Source organism: Electrophorus electricus, chromosome 19 (genome assembly GCF_013358815.1).
Source record: "Electrophorus electricus isolate fEleEle1 chromosome 19, fEleEle1.pri, whole genome shotgun sequence".
Lineage (NCBI taxonomy): Eukaryota > Metazoa > Chordata > Actinopteri > Gymnotiformes > Gymnotidae > Electrophorus > Electrophorus electricus.
This window is the reverse complement of record NC_049553.1, coordinates 2,561,683-2,588,721: the sequence shown is the minus strand read 5'-3', so window position 1 is coordinate 2,588,721 and position 27,039 is coordinate 2,561,683. Positions and strand designations below refer to the sequence as shown.

Genomic DNA, 27,039 nt, shown 5'->3' with positions numbered 1-27,039 from the left:
GAGCCCCCCATATAACACCCCCATATACCTTCACTTCTTCTGCTATTCTACCTGCTTCTGCTCTGCCATGCTCCACCTCTACTTACAATCTGCTTACAACTCCTTACAATCACAGCTCCTCCCAAACAACACTATAAATAGCTTAGAGCTTCCCATAGGTCTCTGTGAAGTCCCTGTAAAATGAGTTGCATGCATAACACCCTATGTAGAGACTATGTTCATTAGATATTTCAGCCTACATTTTCAAGTCACCTTACCAAGCTTCCCTACCAGTTGCACAAAACGGTCCTGGTGAAAAAGGTCTTGCATAAAATTATGGAGAGCAAAACTGTGAGTGCATAGAAGAAATGTGCTTTCTCACTGTCACAAGTGTGCAGAGAAATACAATTATCCACCATTTCATGAATGCATTAAATGAACTGATTTGCTTGGTGAAGTTTTTTAAGTACTAACCGTCATATGAGTGTACATGTATTGCTATCAGTTTTCCACTGGATTTCTGCCTGTCTTTTGTTCCAAATCTATTGCCATGGGAGATGACAAGGTGGCAGCACCGACAACAAACAAGACCTGCCTATGTTTAACTGTCAGATGCAACTTTGTGCTCAGTACTAGCAATAACATCTGAAAGGAAAAAAGTTATTACATGTTCCAAATTACCATGGTAAGTTAACAATACTGTGTTATTACTTTAAATAGGACAGTCCCAACCATTCCACCTGCCTAGCCAGTGTGACCTTTATGACTTACAATGCAAACAATGTGCTCTGCACTTGAGGCAGGTTTATGACGTTGCCTCAGGGGCTCTGTAAACCAGCCAAGAAAGCCTCCATTCTGGCTCAAAGCAAGTTTCTTGCAGCCACTATTTCATGGCACTTCCCCTGCTTTCAATATGTATTTATTTCAAATCCTTCTGGACCCTCTGATGCTCTGCAGGGATGGCTCTGTTTTTTCTCAAGCTCACAGAGAAAGTCAGTCAGAGAGCAAGGCAGAGAGAGTTGGAGAGTGAGAGAGACAGAAAGGGGTGAGAGCACAGAAGTGTTTGTCCCCCCCACCAGCACCACCACCATCCATAGCTCCTCCTGAACTTCTCCATCCAAACACCACAGCATGCAGAGCTGTTCACTCAGGACAATTTCTACTGCAGTTTTCTCCAGGATGCGCAACCTTTCATGGCTCCTTATCGTCACACCAGAAGAGATATGATGCTAAGCAGACTGTGGTGTCTGCTGGAGGTAACTGTGCCTGGACAGCATGCTTAAGGTTATAGTGTGCATGTCACAATGACTGAAACACAGGCTTCAAACGGGGCCTGGCAAACAGTGCATGCATGTGAAGCAGTGCATGTTAACTGTGCACAAAGCTCATTGATATAACCAGCTTACACAGTATACTGGGAGGGAGGGTCTTCCCTTTTTCAATTATTCCTGAATAACTTGTATATGTTATTGGCATATTAAGATAATGCTGAGATAAAACAAAGACTCCCTACTTAGACTAAAAGCTAAGTAGAAAATCCTTTATCACATATGGTTTTAGAGAACATGCTGTATAAAAACCCTCCAAGAGGACATTGTGTATCTAAGAGCTATTTCATCCACCATTCCAAGAAGAGTAAGCAAAAAGCAAGATCATATTTTGTGTAGCGCATGAGGAGGTCTCCTAGAGGTTTTAAAAATAGTAAATCTCCCTCTTAGCCTTGTGTGTTTACTGAAGGGCTCCATTTGGAAAAGGGCTGGGGGGCAGAGAATCTGAACGAGGGTGTAGTGTGAAGGTAGAAGTTAGTTTGCACTGTGAGCCATTCACCACCAGAGCACAGTTTGTAGATGGCCATGCAGAGAGGGAGGACAGCCTGGTTTGGAGAATTATTGTGTTTGTTTGCCACCATTTCTAACCACTGTATTCATGTGTGTAGTGGCTTACAACATTTTCACTACGTGTATACTCATAGACTTCATTCTTTCTCCCCAGTCTAATCTGAATTGCCCTAATTGTTTCTCCATTTTAAGAATATTGTTAAATGATGCACAATGCCATGCACTGAGTTCTTAAGATTTTTTCCATTGTGTAGGGACTTCTTCCCTCTTTTGCAGTTATCTTCCAAAGCTATGACTCGAGACAGGGTTTACAATAGCAGTTGAACTGTTTAATGTAGTCTGGAGAATTATACAACAGAATAGAGTGTTGTTTGACTTGTGACTGAACGGCAAGAGGGGGGAGTTTAGTTCTGGGCAAAATGACTGACTCCATCTGGACAGTGTTCCACTATAGAGCCATGTCTTTGTGTGCTCTCACGGATGCATGGAAATGTACCAGGTGACACCTTGACAGATATTGCTTGATTGTCACGGTCATTGACCCTGGTGGCAAGAAGGAAACAGATAGAAGGAGTGGAGCAAGGGGGCAGAGGTGAAGGGAGGGAGAGAGCGAAGAAGGGAGATCCATCTTTATCTGTAGCATGTCCTGACTGTTTGTTCATACAACAAATGAGACAGTAAAAAAAAAGTTATGTGTATTAATAAATATAAATATGCTTTACGGAGTTTTATTCAACCAAATAAATTATATTCATTGCATATTGTCTGGGTGACTGTATGCCCAAAGGGGTGCCGTTATCTCACTCCAATCAACTATAAGTGGAGTCACACCGATGCCCTTGAGAGCACATATGTCTCCAAATTGTCCCTTTTTGTCTCTAGAGAAAAAGAGGTACCATCTGCTAGTAAGGCTACACCATTGTGTATGATGGACACTAGCAGAATGGGAGGGGTGGATGAGCTTGGTGTTACTGAACACAGTGAACATTGGGATATTCTGTTGGGTGGTAGGCTTTTAATTATGAAGTCTGAAGTCTTTAATAACCTAATTGTTGTGGAGAAATATTTTGCTGTCCATATTAAAGACTAAATATTCAGTAGACCCGTATGCATTATTCAACATGCCTAATCTTTTTAGTGTTTTAAAAAATTAGCTATGCAACTAGACTGTTTCAACTGCACGAAACAAAGGTATGAGAGAAGTGCAAAGTTCCCTGTTCATAAATGAATTTGGCTGAACAAATATTTGACCAATCTAAGATCGTTAATTAGTTATATAGCTAAACTACACACCGAGAGAGAGAGAGAGAGAGAGAGAGAGAGAGAGAGAGAGAGAGAGAGAGAGAGAGAGAGAGAGAGAGAGAGAGAGAGAGAGAGAGACGCACGTTAGGGTCGGTATCTTTTTCTCATACTGCGGGCGGGCGTGCGCACGCGATTTTGACAAGTGACAAGGGCTGCTCTTCGCATTTCTAACAGAGTAAAGCAGTCAGATTTATTAATATCTTACCGACTCCTCACTTTTAACCGAACAGTTGTCCAATGACTCTGGGGGGATAATTTCTTATCGCGCTATGGAGGGTTTTCCTTCAGAAAGCGAAAGGATGGAGGCTTGGCTTGACGACAATCGGGACTTCGCTCACTCATACTTTGTTCGAAAAGCCACCCGGTAAGTTAAGGAAGTAGACATGTGCAACCAGCTACGACTAATTTGTTAATTCAGAATATACTAGAGAATAGTGTAATGGATGGGATATAGTCGATTAGTTGCGAGACATACTGTCATTACAAATACAACCATGTGCAGTGCAGTATGTATATAATTGAGGATTTAAGGACGCCACGCGGACACTTAATTGCTTAAAGTCTTTAGCTAACATTTTTCCTGATAAACATGTCACTCTGAACAGCTTTAGTTACTCACATTCAAGGTACAAGTGCTGACATTTTTATTTCGTTGTGGTATCTTATAGTTCTATTTACGTGCAGCCTATAGCAGTATGCAGCGATTATTGTATACACCTATCTGTGGTCGTTTTCGTGTTACGTTTTCACGCCTGTCCGTTGCAACGCCGCTTCTACATCTTCTGTTTCTCTGTTCCTGCTTGGGACCTGTAGCCAGACTTCTTTCATCTGAAAGTATAGGCTTTTAAAGTGCAGGTGGACACATACAGATGGACAAACACCTGGAAATTGTAGAAGGGATTTTGCTATAAATCTGCTATATCTTACGACGTAGTTAAGGAGTATTGCTGTAAATTAATAGTGCAATATACACAGTAAAGCTGTTAAATCAACAATGCAGTGTTAAACTGGTTCTTGATTGACCACATATACTTACACTATATTCCATTGCACACTATAATTTAGATTTGGTTTTGATGGGATTTCCTCAACTTCCTTGTTTAATAAGTCATTGCATCTACTTAGCCTGTGTTCTTTTAAACTAATGGATATGCTGTAACTTCAGCTCAAATCACCATCTCCTCTCTACATAAGCAGTATTGCATTTAGCCCTCACCTATGGATTGTGTTTTGTCCTTTCTGCTTTACTGCAGTCAAAGCAAATTTTGGCCTGGCACCAAGTATAGTTGGTCAGTCATAGTGGACATGTTTTATATAGAGAAGATGACCAGTGAGTGGGGACTCTTCAAAGTGAGTGCTATTGATTTAACCATACAGGCTGAGGATATTTCAGTTTGACTCCTGAGGAATTCCACTGAGGGTTGGGCTCTCTCTGTGGAACTCCTGTCACAGATTGTCCATTGTCACAGATTCTGCTCACATAGTTGTTTTGAGCATGATGGAAGAAATAGTTCATTTTGCCAGAATTAGAAGATAATCATCCAGTGAATTTCATGCCTAGCAAGTTTTATAGCCTCTGGGATTTTCCACTTTAGTTGCTGAACTCAAAGTTTAATTCAATATCATATAAAAACCATGGGGCTTAGACTTTGGACTTTGAACATTTAAATGTATGTTTGTTGTTCTGTTGTCCAGATGAAAACTATGAGCTGAGTACACTAATCTGTTCAAGCTTTACTGTTCAGTCCTGCAACAAGCTGTGAATAACACACTACAGATTTGTGTTCTATTCACCTCCCAGTTGTAGTAGTACAAAGATAAAGAGATAGATTTGTAACTGTGGTAATTCTAGAACCAGTTTAAAATATTTGGATCTGCATACCAATCGACAGACGTCTCGAAAGATCATTGTCAATGCAGACAAAACTTTCACAAGCACCACGACCTACATAATGACAAAGTTTAAGAAAACTAGAATCAGAATCTGCAGAAACACCTTTAGTTGTAAGAAAAGTTATGTAAATTTTGGATAAGTTTTGAATTTTTGCATTAATGGTTGGTTACCTGTTCTTCAACGCTGTATTCTGTACTGCGGTATGTGCAGTATGATATAGTAAGGCCTGATAAGTGAGATTTGGCTTGATCAAAAGACTTTGGACCTAATAAAAACAATTTATAAAACTGGAAAGGGTGCCAAAAGGATTTCTAAAGACACAAAATGATTCACAGTCACAAAGATGGTTTAGAAATGGAAGAAATTCAGAACCCTTGTTACTCTCTGTAGGAGCATGCATCTTCAAAGAACAGTGCATATATTGTGGGCAGATTAGATGAAAGTTGAAATTCTGGTAATTGTACCAAGCATTATGCTTTGACCAAAAAAAAAAAAACATTACATACCAATACCAAAATCTCAAAATATGAAGCATGTTGGTGGGAATAGACCGGTGTGGGCCTGAGTTTTTGATCATTCAAACAAGACACCCCACAGATGTCCATGAATTGAAACAGCGTTGAGGACTGGCCAAGAATACGTTCAAACCACTGCTCAGAATTGAGTAGCAAGCAGCTATTTGAGGTCATAACCAAGAAAGGAGGTTCCACTACATACTAAATATAAGGGTTCATATATTTTTCCATTAGTGATGTTTGTTTAACAATTTAGTTGATAAAGATATGGAACTATAAAATGTTGTGTTTGTTAAATAGCTATCTCTCTTTATCTATGTATTATTATGACCATTTATCATTATCATTAGACCCATTCACCTTTTAGGATCAATTCACACTGAAAGCAAGGCAGTTCCAAAGGGTTTGCAAGCTGTTTTAACCTCAATGTATTCTGCATTAGTTAAGTGTCTACATACAAACTCTAACTGAAAACCATAGTCTTGCCCATCTGTCCTGCTGAATCACTTTTTAAATGTCTCCAGTGCTCTTATTGGCTGATTGTCATTTTTCAGGGAAATGGTCAACGCCTGGTTTGCTGAGCGGGTTCACTCTATCCAGCCCTCCAGAGAGGGATTCAAAGCTCTTTCTGAACCCCTCAGTGCTCTACCTTCTCTGGGCCCCAGTGAGACCCCGTCACCCAGCCCGGCTCCATCCACCCCCACCCGCAAGATCTCTGCATCTGAGTTTGACCGTCCTCTGCGGCCCATTGTGGTGAAGGACGCTGAGGGTTCACTCACCTTTCTCAGTGACACGGAGCAAGCGCAGATGCCTCCCCCAGCTGCCCTGAAGACTGGCTCGGGAGGAGGGCCGGATGACAACAGGGGACAGGGGGACCAGCATGGGGGCGACCGCTGCGCCCGCCTGCTGGAGCTTGTCAAGGATGTCTCGAGCCACCTGGACCTGACAGCACTCTGCCACAGGATCTTTTTGCACACCCATGAGCTGATCGACGCAGACCGCTACTCGCTGTTCCTAGTCTGCGAGGACAGCTCCAACAAGAAGTTCCTGGTTAGCCGGCTTTTTGACGTTGCAGAGGGATCCACTTTGGAGGAGGCATCCAACAGCGGCATCCGTCTGGAGTGGAGCAAAGGTATAGTTGGTCATGTGGCGGCAACAGGCCAGCCTCTCAACATCAAGAATGCGTATGAGGTGAGGTTTTCACTCTCACTTGCTGTTTTTTTTATAGACACAGCTGTGACCTCTCTGACTTTTTGACTGCACAACTGAAAGAAAAGAAATACATTCATAATAAAAATAATGATAATGTGTTATATCTATGAAGCACCTTTTACATACACAAGGTGCTGTATAAGCAAACTATTCTAAAACTGCCTGTAAAACCTGCACCAATGTTGAATGTGATATTTAGATCTTTGTGAGAATGCAGACATTTGAATAGTTAAGCTCTTAAATACTTAAATTGTGATTTTGATAGTGTTATCATTAAAGTATTAGTGTGCAATTAAAGTGCTTGGAAGTGCTTGATGAGATATAGTGGTTATAAGGGTGTTGGCTTTGGCAGTGAAGAAGGCAGGTTAAATCTGTCCTTAACTTTATGTATTGAGGGTCTGCAAGTGCCACTTTTTCCAATAGCTGCACATGGTGTCTATTGACAGACTTTGTTGACTATCGGGTTATATGACCACCTGCTCTGCATTAACTTTTGGAAGTCTCAATAGCTGAAATGATTCACATGCATCCCCAAGTACTCAACTGAGGTCACTTTCAGTCCCCCAAGAGAAGCAACAAATTCAATATTCAGTAGTTAGTAGTCAAAGTCAGAATACAGCTGCTGTATAGATGTAACCTTTACCTCTTATTTTCACAGTGTCAACCTTTAAGGCATGTTTTTTAAAGAAAACACATTGGGTTTAAGATTTAAAATCAAATTTAACACTGTATAACAGTTTTATGTATTATACCATACAGTACAGAAATGATAATATATGCATTATCTGACTTGTTTACATTAGGCATTGATTGTTATGCAGTTTAGTTGCTAGCCAACAGTTTGAATTAAGGTAGCTGGTACTTTTAGCCATTCTTAATTTAGATTAATTGTGTTTTTTTATGTGTCATAGATATCCATGCTAGGCTTCCTGGGACAAGATAATTGTGGTCTGATATGACAGCAAGAAATAATCCAGGGCATTATAGGACATACCTAAGATATTGTGATTATGCACTGTTGTGTATTTGCAGCAGAAACTAGCATCAAAATGCTAGAATGATGAAAATCCATATCTTATATTTTAAGTCTTTGTAATAAAAACCCTGTAACAAATGTCAGAATGCTATTTTAAATTAACTGTGCTAGGCACACTGAAAAATACATTTTGCAAATTTATTTGTAGGTTTACTTGAGCCAAATGTCAGAGAGCTGTTTTAGGTCAGGTGTATTAAATACATTGAACCTGATTATATTGATTACATCAAAAGTGTATAAAAAGTGTATAAGTGTATAACTTATTTTATGTCTGTAGGATCCTCGATTCAATGCAGAAGTGGACCAGATCACAGGATATAAAACACAGAGCATCCTATGTATGCCAATAAAAAACCATAGAGATGAGGTATGAGACATAAAAAGCAAAAACACTGTAGTAGCATTTGAGGATTCAGGGGATTTTATTACTACCTAAACAGCAAATCACACAGCATGTGTGTTTTCTTCATCGTCATCTTAAAGGTTGTTGGTGTGGCACAAGCAATCAACAAGAGGTGTGGGGAGAACAGTACCTTCACAGAACAAGATGAGAAGGTGAAGACAATTTTGCATCTACAAAAATTGGTCAGATTCAAAAGACTCTGAGATTGCCATTTTCTTTGTAAATGTCAATTATCCCTAAATCATGTTTGTGGGTTTTTGTGCTCAGGATTTTTCCTCTTACTTGGCTTTCTCGGGTATTGTCCTACACAATGCACAGCTCTACGAGACGTCACAGCTCGAAAACAGGCGGAATCAGGTAACCTTTCCTTTTCAGTCTTGATTATAAAGCATCAGGTCTTGGGTCTTGTCTTCTTACCTGTCCAATTAAAATTATGGTTTAGGTCTTATTGGACTTGGCCAGTCTTATCTTTGAAGAACAGCAGTCGTTGGATGTGCTACTAAGGAAGATTGCCGCCACCATCTTGTCTTTCATGCAGGCTCAGGAATGCACTGTGTTTATCGTTGATGGCGAAACGTCGGTGAGTTAAGAACACTTCACTTTCTTCTTCCTGACCCATTAAAGGCGCTTGATAATTGATGGGAAAAGTTTGAACTAGAGAGTGGAAAGTAATGAGAAAACAGTCAAGGAATAAAACTATTACTACACATACTAATGTATTTTAGAGACTGGGGCAGGCTTCACCATTCCTTCTTTGGAAATATGTATTCTTTTGTATGCTTTCAGCCTTAAGCAAAAAGGCTGTAAAGCCTGTTGGGGTACTGCTGAATAACACTGGAGAGGCCATAAAAAGAGCAGATGCTTATTGGGGTCTGGATGAGGGAATATCTTTATATGGTGATTGTTACAGTAGATCATTTGTCACTGTATAAGACTTTAAAAGCACATTACTGAGTTCAGACTCAGACAAGCACACATTTATGTAATCTATCACTCCCAGTTACAAGAATGGTTTCTGTTCAAGAGAGGATGTCATTTCAAGTGCTAAAGGGGATTTTTCCAAACGTAGTTCTATTACATGTCATAGAGTGTTATAAACTGTAATAATGTTACGGTTATTTCCGACTTGAAAGACAGAATTTAAAAAACATGACATATGTTGCATGTGATATAATGATGAACAGTACCTAGCCTGGTCACCATGTTCCTGAGGGGAGCCAGTGTTGGGTATTTTGGTGTGCCGAGCTGAATCGGTGAGCGGCTGGCCAATCAGTAGGCAACACTGGTTTCATTTACAGCAGAACCACAAGCAGAAAAATGGCTGAATTGCTGCTTTATTCTACACTGGCTAAGAAGTAATTACAAGACACATGCAAACACACACACACACACACACACACACACACACACACACACACACACACACACACACACACGCGCGCGCACATACACTCACACACACATACGCATGCACACACATGCACACACAAAAACACATAGACAAGAAAGACACACACACACACACCTACACACAAACACACACACACACACACACACACACACACACAAGCCAGTTATAGTCATTGAAAATCCCATGAAAGTAAATATAGGTTTTAAAGGTATTAGCACCAAAGAACACCCAATATATCTGAAATAATCCAATAGAAGTCTCTATTATTGTTCTTAGGGGTAAGCTTCTGATGTCAAGTGTAGCCAGTGATTGCCATGTATTACATTAAAAGCTTGTGACAAGCAATACAAAAATACAAAAAAGTGGGATTTGGGGAAGGTGAGTGCCTGTAGAAAATGTGGGTAAAAGCCCCTAATTCAGTCTGTTGCACTGAAAACATTTTTTTTTTTTGGTTCCAGTGCAACTAAGAAAAGCACATTTAAATTCACACCTTGTTTGTGGGTTTTTTATGAAGGCCTCCTGTTTGCCATACATAGGCAAAAACTCCCACAAGAGGTGTTTCTGATAATAATTCACTGTGTTAGAGAGTATTCCAGTACTGCCAGAAGAATGATTTCACTTATAATCTTGAAGCAGGTGTTGTCTGAGGGGGACTGTGGTTGGAGCCAAAACCTAAAGCCAAAATCTCTTAACAGGTTGGGATAAAAGGCATGAAAGACCTTTCTAGACCAGTGATGATGGATGTTTGGTTGCTTAAACTGTGTGTGTTTAGATATGTTTTTATCCATGCATGGTACTTATACACTATAATCTTCCGTGAAAGCAATTTTGAGAGGTTCAACAGGGCTTATCTTATATTAAACAGTTGTTTATACTAAAGGATGTTTTTGTATTCTTAATTCCTCTACACGGCAATGTCTCAAAGTTTATGAAATCAAAGTTGCAAATTGCATGGTGGACTGTATTTAGGGTAATATCTGATGAATGTTGACATCTGCCACTCTCTGTGGGAGGTCTGATTTGCCCTACTGTGGTCTCCTGTAGTTTTGAGCCACTTGCTAAGAGAGACATGTCTTAGTGGTCCTGGAGACTGTGTGCTCAGAAGAAATCCACTTAGTCCAATCACATTGATCTATATGGGCCCCTGAGAGAGTTCTGGGGTCTGTCAGCTTGACAGAGATTTTCTTGACTATTGATGCAGCACAACTGTTTTTTTAAAAGAAGAAAGCCCAGCTTTTGTTTACTTGATGAACACATTCTTCTTCTTTAAGAAAGAGCTACACTTAGTATTTTAAATATAAGACAATGTTTGTTGAACTACAGACATCACAAATTGAACCAGTGTTCTAATATTTTTTCCTGTTAAACTGAATCTGGATGGCACCCTGGTTCATCTTATCCTGTTTTCATGGTCTCATAAAATTTGGAAAACAGCTTTTACGAGGCGAGCTCAGGTTTGCAGACAAGTCCCTATAAGGAGGTAACCGTGTGTCTCGGAATGCTGAGATAAACTCAGCTTCTGGCAGAGCTGATGAATAGTATATTAAATTTCCTCTCTGTTTATTGTAGAGATCTGTTACAGGTTCTTCCGACTCGCTTGCTTGACTAATGCCATTTGGCCACCGCCAGGATCCAAAACGATTTTAATTGTTGCAGGCGGGAAACTCTAACAGACAAAACACAAGCACATTAAATGCTGGGATTCCGGGTCACATTTATCCAGTCAGTCACTAGGCACTAACAGCGTTAAAAGGTCCCAGAAACCACTGGCTCCCCTTCCATGAAAGCTTGCCTGAGTTTACTTCTTACAGCAATTTAGCTTATGACTGTTCTGTTTGTGTCACAGGATGCTTTCTCAAGTGTGTTCCATATGGAGTATGAGGAGCTAACTGGGTCTGGCAAGTATCCAGACAGGTAAGAATCTGAGTTCAGAGAGGCATGAGATGTCCACGTGTGCTTCTCAAACCATGATGTTTGGTCACAAATGGACAATGAACAAACCAGTGCAAGATCTCTTTAGATTTCTTTTTAAAGAAAATGTTCTTTAGCCAAAAAAATATCAAGACAGAAGCTTATACCCTTGTTAGAGCACATTTTGGCTTCAAACAATGGCCTCTTCAATAGTGGCTTTGACAGGTGCTTAATCATAATCTGTTTAGGCTAACCTGTGTCCATGGAGTGATTTTCTTTCTTCTGGAATTCATCTGAGGGTTTTCAGAGAGGCACGGAACTCGCTCCAAACTGCACGTAGATGCCTCTTTATTAATGTGGGTGCTCCATTAAAACCACAAGCCTCTTTTGACAGTTCTATTACTCACACATGCGGCTGGTAATCGACCATGTGGAAAAACAGTATAGGGATCATGTAGAGTAAAAGGCACTACACATGCACTGTCCTTCATAAAAAATACTGTTCTTTCCTCAAGAAATATGGCTTTCACCATAATTGTTGTTTATTGTTGCAGTCTGCTGAAAAGCAGGATAAGATTTTACTTCATGAGAGAGAGTGAGTGAAAGACTAACCTTTGCTTGGGAAGTGCAGACTCTTAAACACAGACACATTTTTATGGCACTTGCATACTAGTATAAGCCAAATATCTTTATTTGTCTGTATGCTGCTACTTCAGTTTGAAGTGCAATAATTTGTTGCATTTAGAGGAATCTGCCAAATGGAAAACACGGGTGTTAGACTGTGTGAACTAGTTGATTCTCTGGTAGCCCACAGTCTAATGTTTAGTGATAATATTAGATTGGATTCCAAGAGATGCTACATTCTTATTAGTAATAAAAATCACCTTAAGAACCTAAAGTACCTCTTGAGTTATTTATATGTCAATAGGTTATATCCTGAAGCTTTTTAACTTAGTGAACAAATGCAAAATGTTTTAAGGGCTGCTTCCTTATAATGAATATTTGTTTTAAAGATGTTCCCATTTAGAGGATTAAGCTTATGAAAGAATGTTGCTTCAGAGAATCACAATATTTATGAAGCAAACAAAAACAATAATAAAAAACAAACAAACAATAAAAAACAAACAAAAAATAATAACAAAGAACATGAGTGAATTAAGGGAGAATGCAAATACATTAGATTTCAGTCAGTGTTCCAGAGATTGCCTTTTTTTCCTGTAGAATTATGAAGCCATCTTAACTTATGCTGAGTTTAGAACCATAAATTCTAACTTATGATCTCATGCTCTGAGAGGGTGTGTTACAATTACTGTAGGTCAAACAATGGTAAATTTATGGGGGTTTTTCTATTACAGGGATGGGGATGTGCATAAGATTAACTACATGTATGCTCAGTATGCGAAGAACACTATGGAGCCACTGAACATTCCTGACATCAAAAAGGACCAGCTATTTCCTTTGACTGTAAGTATGTGTAAGAACATTGCACTGGGATCCTTTATCACAAAAGGAGATCTCCCATTCTCCCATTCTGGTATTGAGAATTTTCTCATAGACATTTTTGCCTTTGTATTCTCCACACCCTTTGTGATAATCTCTTTTTTTGTGCCAGATATTGATCTCATACTTACATAAGTCTCTTTTGGTTCCAACCAGAATATATATTATTATATTATCACTTTTCTCAGTGTGAGAACCCAAACTGCCATGTCAAGAGTTTGTTGTGCACACCAATCAGGAATGGGAAGAAAGATAAAGTTATAGGTAAGACTGACTTGTGGCTATACTTTGAGGTGTTATTTCCTTTAATACAGTGGCTTCAGGATCAAGCTTTTGCCTGTTATTAAGATTACATAAACTAAATAATAATAACACATCTACTTTGTGTATAGTATTATTCAATTTTACAGGATGTGTCTTATAAAGGCATTGCCTCCTCTTATATCCTCAAGTTTAAGAACAAGTTAAATTAAAAGATTAAACAGGATTCATTTAAATTTAACCAGCTATATTATTAAAATGTAATGTTCCCAGTCAGTCAAAGCTAACCTCCACATAGTGGAGAAATCACAATTGTTTTCAGTAATCCACAGTGGGCATTCTTATGCATTTTCAAGTATCATTATCCAGCAAGACAGAATGCACCATCCATTATGCTGCTGACCAAATAAAATAATAAATTTCATCATTTTCCATTTTCTTGGGAATTCCAATTCCTTGGGTACAAAGACACAGATGATCTGGGTTTTGGGGGTCTTCTGTTATATCAAGCTCATTTAAATATCTACTTTTGATGTACAGTGGCAGCTAAGGGCAATTAATTACTCTATTCCTTCCTATAAATAATAAACTGATTAGTCAAGAGACAGCCATTTGTGCACATAGAAAATGGAAATGGAAAGGCCATATATAATAAATGTTACTAAGAAACTGATTCTGCCTTTCCTGGAGGACTGCTTGTTTGTGGCATGCCTGGTCAGATTTATAACACTGTTTAACATGTGAAGCGGCCCTGGCAGTAAGCACTACTGATTGCCAGATTGTTTTTATCCCCTGTGAAGGTGTTTGCCAATTGATCAACAAAATGGATGAAAGCACGGGTGAGGTGAAGGCCTTTAATCGCAATGATGAACAATTTCTAGAAGCCTTTGCCATCTTTTGTGGACTGGGCATCCAGAACACACAGATGTATGAGACTGTGGAGAGGGCCATGGCTAAGCAAGAAGTTACACTCGAGGTCAGTGAACCTATTTATTTATTAGTAGAAAACAAAAAAATCAATAAATAAAAAGGTAATTAAACCCAAAGGATGGTACCAACAAGGATTAAAGAGGAAAGATAATGATCAAAGCTGCTGTCACCTAAATAGAGACTGTATAGGTCGGTATCTTAGAAACAAACGGTGGCGATGACGATGCACCCCCTCCCCCCAGCTGCACACTCCTCCCAGACTCCAAGTCACACACTGCCTGCTCTGGTCTGAGATCCTTACCTCTCTTATCTTTTCCCACCTCACTCTTCCTCTGATCTCTCTGCGGGGGGAGCTGCCACCATCAGAGATGGCCCAGTAACACTCTTCTGCAGCTGATGGCACGCTGGCTCCACTTCTCACACAACCCCTGCCCTTGCCCCTACCCCACAACCCATCAGACCCTGTCCTGGTCCCTCACTTACACCCCTTCTGTCATAGTTTTTTTTTTAAATCTCTTACTATTGATCCCTTGGGAAGGGGTGAAAAAAGGCCAGGGTTATTCTCAGGATGGTAGGCAATAGAAAAGTGTGTTGTTTACAGCCTCGCAGTTCCGAGGTCACTAGGCTGAGCACACTGGTGACTCAAATAGAAGCAGCTCCCATATAAAATATAACACCATACAGTGGCCAGTGTGTGAAGTGAACTGCTGATTTTATAAGTAAAGTTGTACATTTGTAAAAGTAAAATTTTATAACCTGATTCACGTGAGCATCTAAATGACAAGCCTATGATGTGCCATTGTCATATTGGGAAACACTTATATTCACTTATTCAAACAGATTTTACAAATTAGAATCGTGAATTTTCTACCCAGGACTGTTCTTTTGTATGTACATGCATCTATGCATGTGTCCTTCAGGTTCTCTCTTACCATGCCTCCGCCAGAGAGGAGGACACACGGGCGCTCCAGGTAACTGCGGTAAATTACACTTTATTAATTTATTGAGCCTCCCAAACCTCAACATTCATACTCTGCAAATGTCATCAGTTTTCTGATGATCACAGGATCGGGACTAGCCAGGGGTTCAAGACGGGAGTCTTCCAGGGGTTAGAGACAGGAGTATTCCAGAGGATAGAGACAGAAGTATTCCAGAGGTTAGAGATGAGAGTAATCCAGTGGTTAGAAACAGGAGTATTCCAAGATGTGCATGGCCAGTTATGTTGTTAATTTTGGATTACCTTGTGTAGGTCTCTCAGGCAGTATGGTAGGAATAAAATGCTTATATGTAGTGGAAATCATTCAGGATTTTGTTCCCCTCAGTTTCATGGTCTTTGTGTTTTCTTCCCATATATATGGTTTGTTTGTGTTGTGTGCATACTGTGTAGTTTAAAACGATTTTCCCAGTGGATGAAAGCAAGATGAGAGAAGTGGGAGGCTGAGTGCAGCACAAATAGCATTTCTTGCCATGAAAGGCACTACTCTGAGGTCTGAGTTAGAGAGACAAGCAGAGCACAGCTAAATGCTCATCCTGTGTGCCTCAGAATATGCGGATCACATCTCATTGATTATTAATGCCTGACAGAGATCTCTGTAGTTGGAGGGTAATAGTCAGTTTACAGATTGTGTGTGTGTTTATGTATAATAAGAAAACAAATATCTCATGGGCTTTTGTTTTGGTATCAAAAAATAACTGTTAGTTTTAATGTGCTTTGTTTTTTAAAACTATGAGGATGTATGTTGATGCTCGCCTGTGTGCTCTCTTTGACAAAAGGCTGACACTGTTCCCTCTGCCCAATCTCTGAGACTAATGGACTTCAGCTTCAGTGACTTTGACCTGTCAGATGTAGAAACCACACAGGCCACTATCCGCATGTTTGTGGACCTCAAGCTTGTCCAGAACTTTCAAATGAAGTACAAGGTATATGTTCACTTAACTATGCTTATGACTCCTCATACAAACTGGAGAGTAAGATGCTAACATTAAGATTCTCTAGGTGGGGAGGGACCAAACTGTAATACAGAGGAATGTGAAACACCACTTTTATTTATAATTGTACATCAATAGCACATATCAGTAGTATATAACTGAGTAAGGTTCCTCTTATTCTCGTCTATAATATTTCTGACTTTATAATAAATAACTAGGCCAGGCATGTCAGGTACAAACTTATAGATTGTTTTAGTATAATATTTTAAGAATGCCATCTGTTCAGTAAACATCACTATTACAAAAATAGTGCTAAACATAAGCAGCTAAACAGAATATCCTTAAAGAATATGCCACCTCCTTTGATTTGGCCCATAATTACCTGATGAAATCTATAGTTATAAGCATCTGTCCTTACAGAAAAAAAAAAAAAAAAAAAACATCCACTCACCATGCCTGGCTCTTGTGAACAAGCTCCTTATATGGCCCTTGGTGCCAAGGGAGAAGGGCCACAGATGTGGCACGAGGACAGGCTTTTTATTGAAATCGCCGGGCAGCGCTTACAGCCCGGGGCCGTGTGAGCAAAAGCAGGTGCCCTCCGACCACCCCGGCTGTTGTCAGGTCCACATCAGTCACAGGGAAGCGCTGCCACCACCGAGTGACCAACCTCAGTGGGCCAGAGCAGTGCTATGGTGTAAACACCAAGCTGTGCCATGGGGGCTGCACCGGGGAGCCATGCCCTTCTGCCTTATTTTGTATGCATGTTTATCTGTAGCATGGCCATGTTTGGGTCTGTTCTGTTCAGTTTGTTTGTTTTTTCTATGCACTAGGATTTTGTTCATGTTTTACTGTGTATAGTAAACCAGTAAAGCATATGTTTACATTGGTTATGATATCATATAGTACTATTGTGATACAGTGCAGTTTTTCTTTTTTTAATCAAATTAGTTCCTGTTAATTGTGAATAAAGGCAAATTATTTTTTAAATTACATTTTTATAAATTTAAGTGACAGCATGTACATCTAGCCCCATCCTTCAGCTCTATAGCAAATCAGACATCAACCAATATTTGCATTAAAGGCCTGCATAATAATATTATGTTTAATATTATAACAATGCTTTCATGATAAAGAACATATTCTTGGTTTGTTGTTCAGATGTATGCAACATCATTCCAATCACTTAAGATGAAGTAGAAGCAGATCAGAGTTTCATTACTAATATATACATATATTTTTTGGTGTTTCCTTTGTTTTCTCAACCATTTTGTATAACTAAATGTTTGGTATTTATGTGCTGCCTGAATTGTGCTTGGATTTAACTGCTGTCCAATTCATAACAATGTAAATACTAATTACCAGCAGATGCCCACTTATTTTATTCTGTACAATAACCATGCATATGCTTGCTGTGCACGAGTATTATTTTAGTTACCTTACTCTTATCCTCCTGCAGGGATAAAAAGAATAGACAATTGATAAAGTAAAGTAATCTGATTAGCAATTTTCTTTGTTTACAGTCGAATTCTAAGAGCCAGCAAATTGAATTTGCCTTTTTTCCATGAGAAGATGTCCAAGTGACTAAAGAGCTGCCGTCATCGTTTCAGTTCTTGCACTCTTTCTAGAACCTCTTTGCTTCTCAGCGCTTCCACATGTTTCTGACCAGTTCTTGTCTGCTCCTTTTCACGGTGTTCAGAGCCTGTGTCAGTGGGTCTTGAGCGTAAAGAAGAACTACAGGAAGAACGTGGCCTACCACAACTGGCGGCATGCCTTCAACACATCCCAGTGCATGTTTGCCATCCTCAAAGCCGGGAGGCTGCAGGTCAGTAGGAGAGTGCTGCCCACCTCAGCTTCAGCTGGTGGTGAAGTTCAGCCCAATGTCTCACTCTTCTGTCACCTTGTCTAACGGCACAGAGGGTGTTTGTTCTTTAACTGGAGAGTAACTAGGATTCCCATGTGGACATTATCTGCGTTAGAGGCACAGATCTAGCTTTGATAATTCTGCACAGGAGCACTTTAATAATAATCATCATCATCATCATCATCATCTTTAGTTACTTAGCACTTTTTAAACATAGTTTGCAAAGTGCTTTACAGAACATAAAAGATAAATAAAAGAAAGGTGCAAATTAAAAGAACACGTAACAAAGTACATAATATAACATACAGCAAATAAGAGTCCATAATTAAACGAGACAAAGTATAAGAATGGAACAACAAATCCACAATACAATAAAGACAGAAACCAGCACGAGGAGACTACCATCATAATTTTATCAGCTGATCTGAGAGCCTTTGAGGGTCCATGCCTAGTAATCGTGCTGCTGAGTTAAAGAAGGGTGAGACCATGAAAGCACTTAAAGGTCAATAGAAGGATTTTAAAGTTGATTCTGAATGACAGAAGTAGCCAGTGCAACTCTAAGGATTGATGTAATGTGTGTTCTCATCTTTGTACATGCTAGGACTCTGGTCACTGCATTCCATATTCTCTGAAGGCTTTCTTTGGGAGGCCTGTTAACAGTGCGTCACAGCAATCCAATCGTGATTACACAAATGCATGTATGAGTTTTTCGCTATTAGTTGATGTGAGGATATTCCTGGCTATATTATGCAGACGATATAATGTTGTTCTTGAGACATTGCTAACATGGTGTATAAAGCTTAGATCACAGTCAAATGTGATAAAGTCTACTGCATGCATGCACTCATGATCATTCCCAAAAATAATAGATTACATTTTGTCATCATTAAGTTGCATGATATTATGACTCCTTTCACAACTTGATATCTTCTAGGCAATTACAAATCAAGCCATTGGGACCCTGGGGAGCAGTGGCTAGGGACATATTTAGAGAATAAAAAGTGCTATTTGTAAAGTCAAGCTGTGGGGGACACCACAGCATTTAGAGTTGTTCTCACCTAATGCAACATAGTGCTCATATGCGTGGAACCAGTTCAGGGTAATAACAATTAGACCAACCAAGTTTAGCAGTATGCAGTGATCCACTGTGTCAAATGCAGCACTAAGCTCAAAAGGAAGCAATATAGACAGGTTACCGGTATCACAGTTTAGACTAAGATCTTTAGGACCTTAGTTAGTATGGTTTCTGTATTATGATAAGCTCTTAAGATAGACTGAAAAGTCTTGATTTATTCAATTCAAATTGTAAGCATGTGAACAACCATTTCTTGAAGTGAAATAAACATTTAGTGCTGAATCTTGCTGTTAATTACAGTAAGTGAAATCTTCAGTGGGGTTCAGGTCAGATGACTGACATGGCCACTCAAGAACATTCCACATTTTAGTCCTAAAAAAACATTCATAGTTGCTTTAGCAGTATGTTACAAGTAATTTTCCTACTGCAAGTTGAAGGGCCATCTAGTCAATTTTATAGCATTTAGTTGAACAAAGCACTTAAGATGCTTCTGTGCACTTTGGATTTTATCACATTGTCAATCAAGGTAACGGAGCCAGTTTCACTTGGCAGACATACTTGTTTCTCTGGTATACTTTGGATGAAGGAGAGCTGTTTTGGCTTAGAACATGAGCATATTGGATGCTTTTTTACATTCTTTTATATACTTTTTAAAGCAAACTTTAAACTGATCTTTTTCTTGAGGCTTACGGGCAGTTGCACAGGTATAGTTTTAACTTGGGGGGGGGGGGGGGGACATGACACTGCTCACACCACTCAACCTAACACATCATGTGAGTAGTGTAAGCGGGAATTATTGGAGGGAACATGTTTCCCCCGCACCCCCCCCCCCCCCCTTCCTAAAACTACAGCTATGCTTACCATTATTTTTTATCTTGTGGTGAAAACTCTGAGGTTATGCTGGTTATCCTCTCTTTGTGGTACTTTTAGGGAACATCTACACCCCTATCCTGCAGCGTATTCTTTAGCTGTTCAAGTTTTTCATCATGATTGAAAGTGTACCTTATCTGTTCATGTTGTGCTCTACTGTGGTCTGTTGTGGTGTTTGTTATTACTACCACCACAATATTAAGTAATTTGGGCAACAATTGGTTTGGACACTGCTCTTCTTTTGGCTATTTCCATTTTGAATGGTGGATTTTGATATTCTGGCTTATGATGGCCTTTACGAGCATTCACGCCTCTTTTTTTCCTCATATTATGAGACAGCAGTTGATTCTGGATGCAAATAACCACATCTAGAACTCAACCCCTTTTGTTAGCTCCTTTGTGCATGAAATAATAATACAACAGCACACAGCTGGCTAAGAAATAACTGGTCAGCCAACTGTCCTATTACCTTCGGTTCGCTAAAATTCGACCACTAAGTAAAAAAGGACTACATAGTCAATTCTACGAAAATCCCTGTGTATGAAGGTCTTAACTTCATAGTAATTGTTTAATTTCAAAACCAGTCTGCAAAGCAGTGTGGTAAAAATAAAAGTTCTGCTTTTCACATTGTCATAACCAACTGCTAATTATTTGTGATATTTACTTAGTTGAGACTTAAAATGGAAAAAAAAAGTGAAAGGTTGTGGACTGGACAAGTCAGTCTCTAAACTCACAATAATGCATGCATTCTCTGTTGAAACCCCTATTTACAGGCAAAAGCTTGTCTATCAAAGATCAGACTGAGTTATTATTTGGAATACTTCACTTATGCTAGAAAAATACTCATCTAAAATGGGGGACTGAACACAAAAATGCCACTACTTCAAAACTGTAAAACACATACAGTGTATACACAGTAATAAAGTAACAACAAACATCTAATACACCAAAAATCACAGCAGCAAGATACAGTAAAATTAGCTATTTTGATCTCACAAAAGGAGACTGTGTTTTCATGGTGTATCTGTTATTACATGAATGAAACTTGTCATATAATTGTATGAAATGAATTATATAATTGTATGTATGAAAATTATGAAAAAGTAATCTTTATAATTTTTTCATCAACAGAATAATCTAAGTGAGCTGGAGGTTTTGGCCCTGATGATTGCAACTTTGTGTCACGATTTGGACCATAGAGGTGTCAACAACTCATATATCAAGAGGTTTGTTTGCGCTGTTGCTTTGGTTGATGTCCATTTTGACAAAAAATGGCAACAGACGATGAAACCAGATAAAAATAAAACTGATGATAAGTCTGGCATATTTTGGTCCTCTGGAGGAAAAATAAAGGAAGCTGTCACATTTTTTTTAAAAAGCCCAGTGATGCAGGAAACCTCTCTAAATCTCCATTGTGTAAATAGGAGTGAACACCCACTGGCCCAGCTGTATGGCCACTCTATTATGGAGCACCACCACTTTGATCAGTGCCTCATGATTCTCAATAGTCCAGTAAGTACCTCCTACTTCCGCCCAAAAGTGTCATAATAAATTTGCTGTGGGGAAGACCTTCACCTGAAGATCCAATAAGAAAGAGACAGAGAAACTCAATCTAAATGTCTGCTCTGAGTTTCAGTTTAGTAGTTCACCCAAAGTTAAGGTCGATTTACACTAAACCTGATCACACACACACAGAGTAATTTATTGAACCATTCAGACCCAGTAAAGTCAGTTGAGGACTTTTTATGGTTGTATTTGTCAGGTAGGTAGTATTCCTACCTGATTGCATTCTTCTATCCTGACCCCTCCCTGCATTCCCAACAGTCTCCAGGGATCTCTGTATTCCTACTGACATTTTTGGCTCTTAGAAATGAATATGAATATGACTTCCTGATTCATGTTTGTACTTTCATTTTAGTTTGATTTAATTTCAGGATATTTTACTTGAAAGTTAAACCAAATTCAAAAGTTAGAATGGGTTCAAGAAGTAATTTATTACACATGCCCCTCTTCTTAAATATCTGGAGGTTTTCTCATTGCCTTTATGTTAAATTAGCATGTTATAAACATTAGAGATTACTCCTGTGTATTTCTTATATATTGAAGTAGCTAATATTTTTGCCAATTCCATTTGTTCAGGGCAATCAAATTCTAGGCGGTCTGTCCCTAGATGAATACAGAACTACACTGAAGATGATTGAGAAGGCTATTTTGGCAACGGATCTGGCTCTGTACATGAAGTAGGTACCAGGTATCAGCCACAATAGCAGTTAAAATTTAACTGCTTCAATAAAAAGAATTTGGTTTACACTACAGTAGTAAAGCATTAAACCATAAGACAAACTAGGGCATGGTTATGTCAGTTCTCTGTGTTCTGAGCATTATATGAGTGTTGAAACCAAAGTATACCACCAAGACAGTTTAACAAGTTAGCATCCAATTTGGTCCAACAGCCTTCAGTGTAGCTAGCTAACATTAGTCACCCTAATTTTTTTGTTTGTTTGTTTTGTTAGCTGCAACCAGTTGGTGGTCTAATATCAAAATTCAAAATAATTTTAAGCACTGAGAGTCATTCTACTTGTAGTCAGCATTCTAAAAGCTTGAACCTCATCTGTTTTCTAGCAGTGGAATATAGGTATATATAGGCTATCTATGGCGGAGAGAATAACTAAATTGTTTTCTCCGTATTACTGTAGGAAAAGAACAGAGTTCTTTGAACTTACAAAAAACAGTCAGTTTGTTTGGGAGGAAGACCAACACAAAGACCTGCTGAGGTGAGTGGGGTAGAAACAAATATTAAATGCCTTATTTTCAAGAATAAATTATTTTGTGAGTAGAATTGCAAGTGTCAAAATACTGAGGTTGTTCTTAAGTGTCTTGTTCTGTGACAACATTTTTACTCTACAGGTCCATGCTAATGACTGCATGTGATATCTCCGCTATTACAAAGCCCTGGCCTGTACAAAAGAGGGTAAGAGTAAGAGAAAGCTATGTTATTACAAAGGCACACACTTTGCACATACTTTGAGTGCATGGAAGGTCTTTAAACTATATTATGTCTCTCATTCCTGTTGTACCTTTATTATTCTAATTTGTTTCCTTGTTATGGTTGCACATTAGTAGAGAGTGAAAGCACAGCAGTGCTGTTAAGTTTCATTTATGCATGTAGACACACACACATGCTCTCTCCCTCTCTCTCATACACAACACTCAAGATTTATTGACCTTAAATGTTTGTTGTTCTGCATATACACAAGATACCTCACACATACACATAGGCTGACAGACAGGAAGGATTGAAGTTGTCAAACTGCAGTTATGCTTGAGATTTGGCCAAAATAAGCAATGTGTTATAATTATTTGGAAAGTTTTCCTTTTTTTCCCTTTTAATACATGTTTTATGCATGATTTTAGAAACATACTTTTTTGCACACTGTAGTTCTCTCTCACATACACAAATGGTTTAATAAGGCATGTGATTTCTATGAAAACATCTCATCCTGCTTCAAGCTTAATATTGAGTTAAGGTAGAAAATATAAACATTCAATCAATTACCTGGCTTATTTATAATTAAAATTAAGGCTAAAATCCATGCTGTTCACCTCCTACACAGTCCGTTGTTAAATCAACATATATTACATATAACATATATATGGGTGACGCGAAACAATATGTTAGGAAATGGAATTAAACTGTACAATAGGATTAATAACAGATCAATGAGATATTTGATTTCATTGTAAACATTTTCATAAGAATAATTTAAGAAATAAAATTTTAAAAATTGTAAATATAAGGCATTTTTATGACTTATAAAATTAACCAATTCCAGCTTTAGGTACTTTGTTGTGGAAGTATAATGACATGGCAGAATACAAGCTCGGTAGTGTTACCAGTTTTATGAGAGACCATTGTTATTTTGTCCTAAGGATGCTCATTAACACATAATTCTAACATACAAGTAATATTGTCTCAGCTAGCACAGATAAGATGGCCTGTAATATTGGCCCAAACATCCCAAATTAGGTAGCCTGAACTGTTCCATTACCAAAATGCTTGATGGCCCTTAAACAGCCAAAGTTTCTGAGCCATTGTCAGGTGCCATATTTATACCACAACTGTCAGCATTCAGCCAGAGCTACCCAGATGAAACCCTCAATATCCAAACTGGGCCAACATTGGCCCAGAGCCTATATGCATATGCTGTACTGCATCACTACTCTAAGATTTAAAATAATTAATGAAAAATCATTTTCAGTCAATTCATTTCAAAACACATTTGATATGACTGAGTCATCAAATAAAACAATTTATTCAGTATTTCAGTGTGCTGAAAAGGGGATACTGAGCACAAAGCACTAATATGTATTTAGTTTATATTTGTATTATCAAAGACTGATTAAATGCCTTATCATGTTTGCGAGAATCAGAACTTGCATGTCAAGGGGTTAAAAACATGTGGAAACACCAGAACATAGCCACATGAACAATCCTCTCATGGTGAATGATGGTGTTGATTAAAGCCAAGTGTAAAGCTGGCAAACATAAGCAACACTAGCAGAAGAGCCAATTATTGAAGGCATGAAGAGGAGGAGGCATAAAGGTGTAGGTTGCAGTGAAATAATTTGTTGGTAGACGGCAGGAATCTTTCACAGAAGGAACAGAAGGGAACCAAAATTAATATGAAAATAACCCATCGGTTTTAAGACCTTAATTTTCTCTCATCCTCTTTTGTCTGCTTGTTTTTTCAGATCGCTGAGCTTGTGGCTACAGAGTTCTTTGAACAGGGGGACAAAGAAAGACAAGAACTGAATATTGAACCTATTGTACGTTCACTTACTGCACACCTTACATCATACTATTAGAACACATAATGCCAAGACATCACCTCCAGATGTCACAACCACCTTTTACTCACTTTTCTTTCCCTTAGGACCTGATGAACAGAGAGAAGCGTGATAAGATTCCTAGCATGCAGGTGTCTTTCATTGATGCCATTTGCATACAGTTATATGAGGTAAAAGACACCAAAGCCAATTTAGAAGTCCTCTCATCTTTATAGAGGCTCACTCATTATCTAAATTTATCCCATTTTGATAAACAAGCTATGTTGCAAAGTAGCAAAGGAGTGAGCATTTGGGAGGGTGTCAATGCATAGAATGTCTTCACTTTTTTTCCCCTGCTTCTTATGGAGATATCTATTTTTTCCCTCTGTATGTTTTAGACACTGGCGAGTATGTCAGATTCCTGCTCCCCCCTGCTTGAGGGCTGTAGGAAGAACAGGCAGAGTTGGAAGCTGCTAGCAGAGCAGGCTGAGGAGGCAGGATTACTAAATGGAGGACTTTAAATTTGGAGTCACCACCATGCTAGTCAACCCACTTTCCCCAGGCCCTTGCTTCACACCTGACACTAAGTTTTAAGTGATGGATCATTTGTAGTCACGGCTGCTTAATTCCTCCTGTCATGAGTTCCTTAACAACTCTGGGACTGAATGCAATTTGTCCTTGAGACATAAATCATACTGGTTCCATCCTGCTTAAGGGTGGTGAAGGGGGAGGGGACACCGCACTAAAGCAATATGTTCCAGTATACACCAGTCAAACTGAGTCACCTGTGTGTTTTTGTGATTAATTAGAAGGAAACTCACTCACATTAGGGCAAGGCTGGCCTAGGTTTGGTGATTATTGATTGTTTCCACCTCTGTAGTCACTGCAAATAAGATTTTGGGGAAGGGGTGGGGTTAGTTAGCAATGAATACAATAAGGTGATGGCTTGATTGCAAGCATGCATCACTAAATCAGCTGTTATTTCCTTCGTCTTTTCCAGGTAATATATAAATTAGTGCTTATAGTAAGGGAGCTGTTGAAAGAATATAAAGATTGGGATCTTTGTATTGAGTCATTTAAAACCTTGCATAGTGTCTATGAGAGGGAATTAATATTGAGCTATATTTTTGTTTTAGCCCCATCACTGGGTTTACTGTAGCTCGCTCATTGAACTAAAGAAGTAGATGCACACAAAGTTTCTCACTACAGTGCACCACAGACGTAAGTTAACATATGCAGCTACAAAGGAATACATCCACTTCAGATATACAGAAAAAGTTTATTTTTTTCACTGTTAGTTTTCACATCTTTTGTATATTTATTGACCTTATATCAAATCTCTCATGTGAGAATTTAGCTAATTTTGACTTAAAGGTTGTTGAGGATAAAATATATATATATATATATATATTTAGTCATGTTTGTTTCCTAGTGTTCCTTCTACTGATGTTTCTCTAACACGTATAGCAAACATTTTCAACGTACTACCTGGCAGGTTTGATTTACTGGAAAAAGTGCCTTAGTACAGCAACCAGATTGCAGTTGTTATTTCCTAAAAATAGCTAGAGAGCTTAACCAGTTTAGAAGTGTTTACCATGGAAAATTATTTGTAACATTGCTGACTCAAGGGTCACCTTAAGCATTAAATAATGATCCGTGGATTTAAATTGTTTATACTTCAAATTAAGTTATCTGAATGGAAAAAAAAAATGATTTAATGAGTCTGCATTCCAGCTTTGTAGTATAATTACATTTTTCAAAAACTTAAAATACAAACATGAAAAACCAAATGTTTTAGAAAGGTGAGTCCTGTTTACAATTAACCTACAATTTGGACAACAGTAATTTTGAACTCTCAGCTCCAAGTATCCATCAGGTTCAGGAATCAAGTTCATTTATCAGTCTCTCATACCATAGCCTGATTTGTGTTTATGAAAAACACTCTTCAAGAAGCTCCTCAAATTTAAGCCTGAGACGAGATTACTGTAAGCATTCACCTTCTGTATTTTTTTCATCGTACACTGATCAGCATAGCAGGTGTCTCTATTGTTTGCTTTTCAACTGGACCAATAAGGGGCAGTCTTTTATGTTTATAAAATGGCAGGTTTGAAAAGGAATATTCCATTTGTATGTGAAAGACTTTAAATACACATTCTGAATTACAAAAAAACAAAAACTGATTAAAAAACCAAAGACAAAGCATCATAACCAGACATTACTAAAACTTTGACCAGTGTATTGTACACCATTGTAACTCATATACACTAAACTTTCAAGTAGATTTT

At 38.6% G+C, this 27,039-nt stretch overlaps 1 protein-coding gene across 2 annotated transcripts; it reads left to right on the top strand.

Moving 5' to 3' along the window:
* The first annotated feature begins 3,256 nt into the window (after nt 1–3,256).
* pde5ab (phosphodiesterase 5A, cGMP-specific, b) lies at nt 3,257–27,039 on the top strand. 2 transcript variants are annotated; one of them, XM_027013095.2, is made up of 21 exons: nt 3,257–3,483; nt 6,083–6,719; nt 8,054–8,143; nt 8,260–8,331; nt 8,447–8,536; nt 8,622–8,759; nt 11,437–11,504; nt 12,857–12,965; nt 13,190–13,265; nt 14,063–14,238; nt 15,113–15,163; nt 15,966–16,112; nt 17,818–17,943; nt 21,059–21,153; nt 21,352–21,439; nt 22,067–22,167; nt 22,624–22,701; nt 22,835–22,898; nt 24,680–24,754; nt 24,862–24,945; nt 25,153–27,039. In XM_027013095.2, exons 1-21 carry the CDS (start codon nt 3,389–3,391, stop codon nt 25,273–25,275), a joined length of 2,583 nt encoding a protein of 860 aa, XP_026868896.2. In that variant the 5' UTR covers nt 3,257–3,388; the 3' UTR covers nt 25,276–27,039. The 2 variants fall into 2 exon arrangements, with proteins under 2 accessions (XP_026868896.2, XP_026868895.2); XM_027013094.2 differs by having other exon boundaries at nt 15,113–15,172.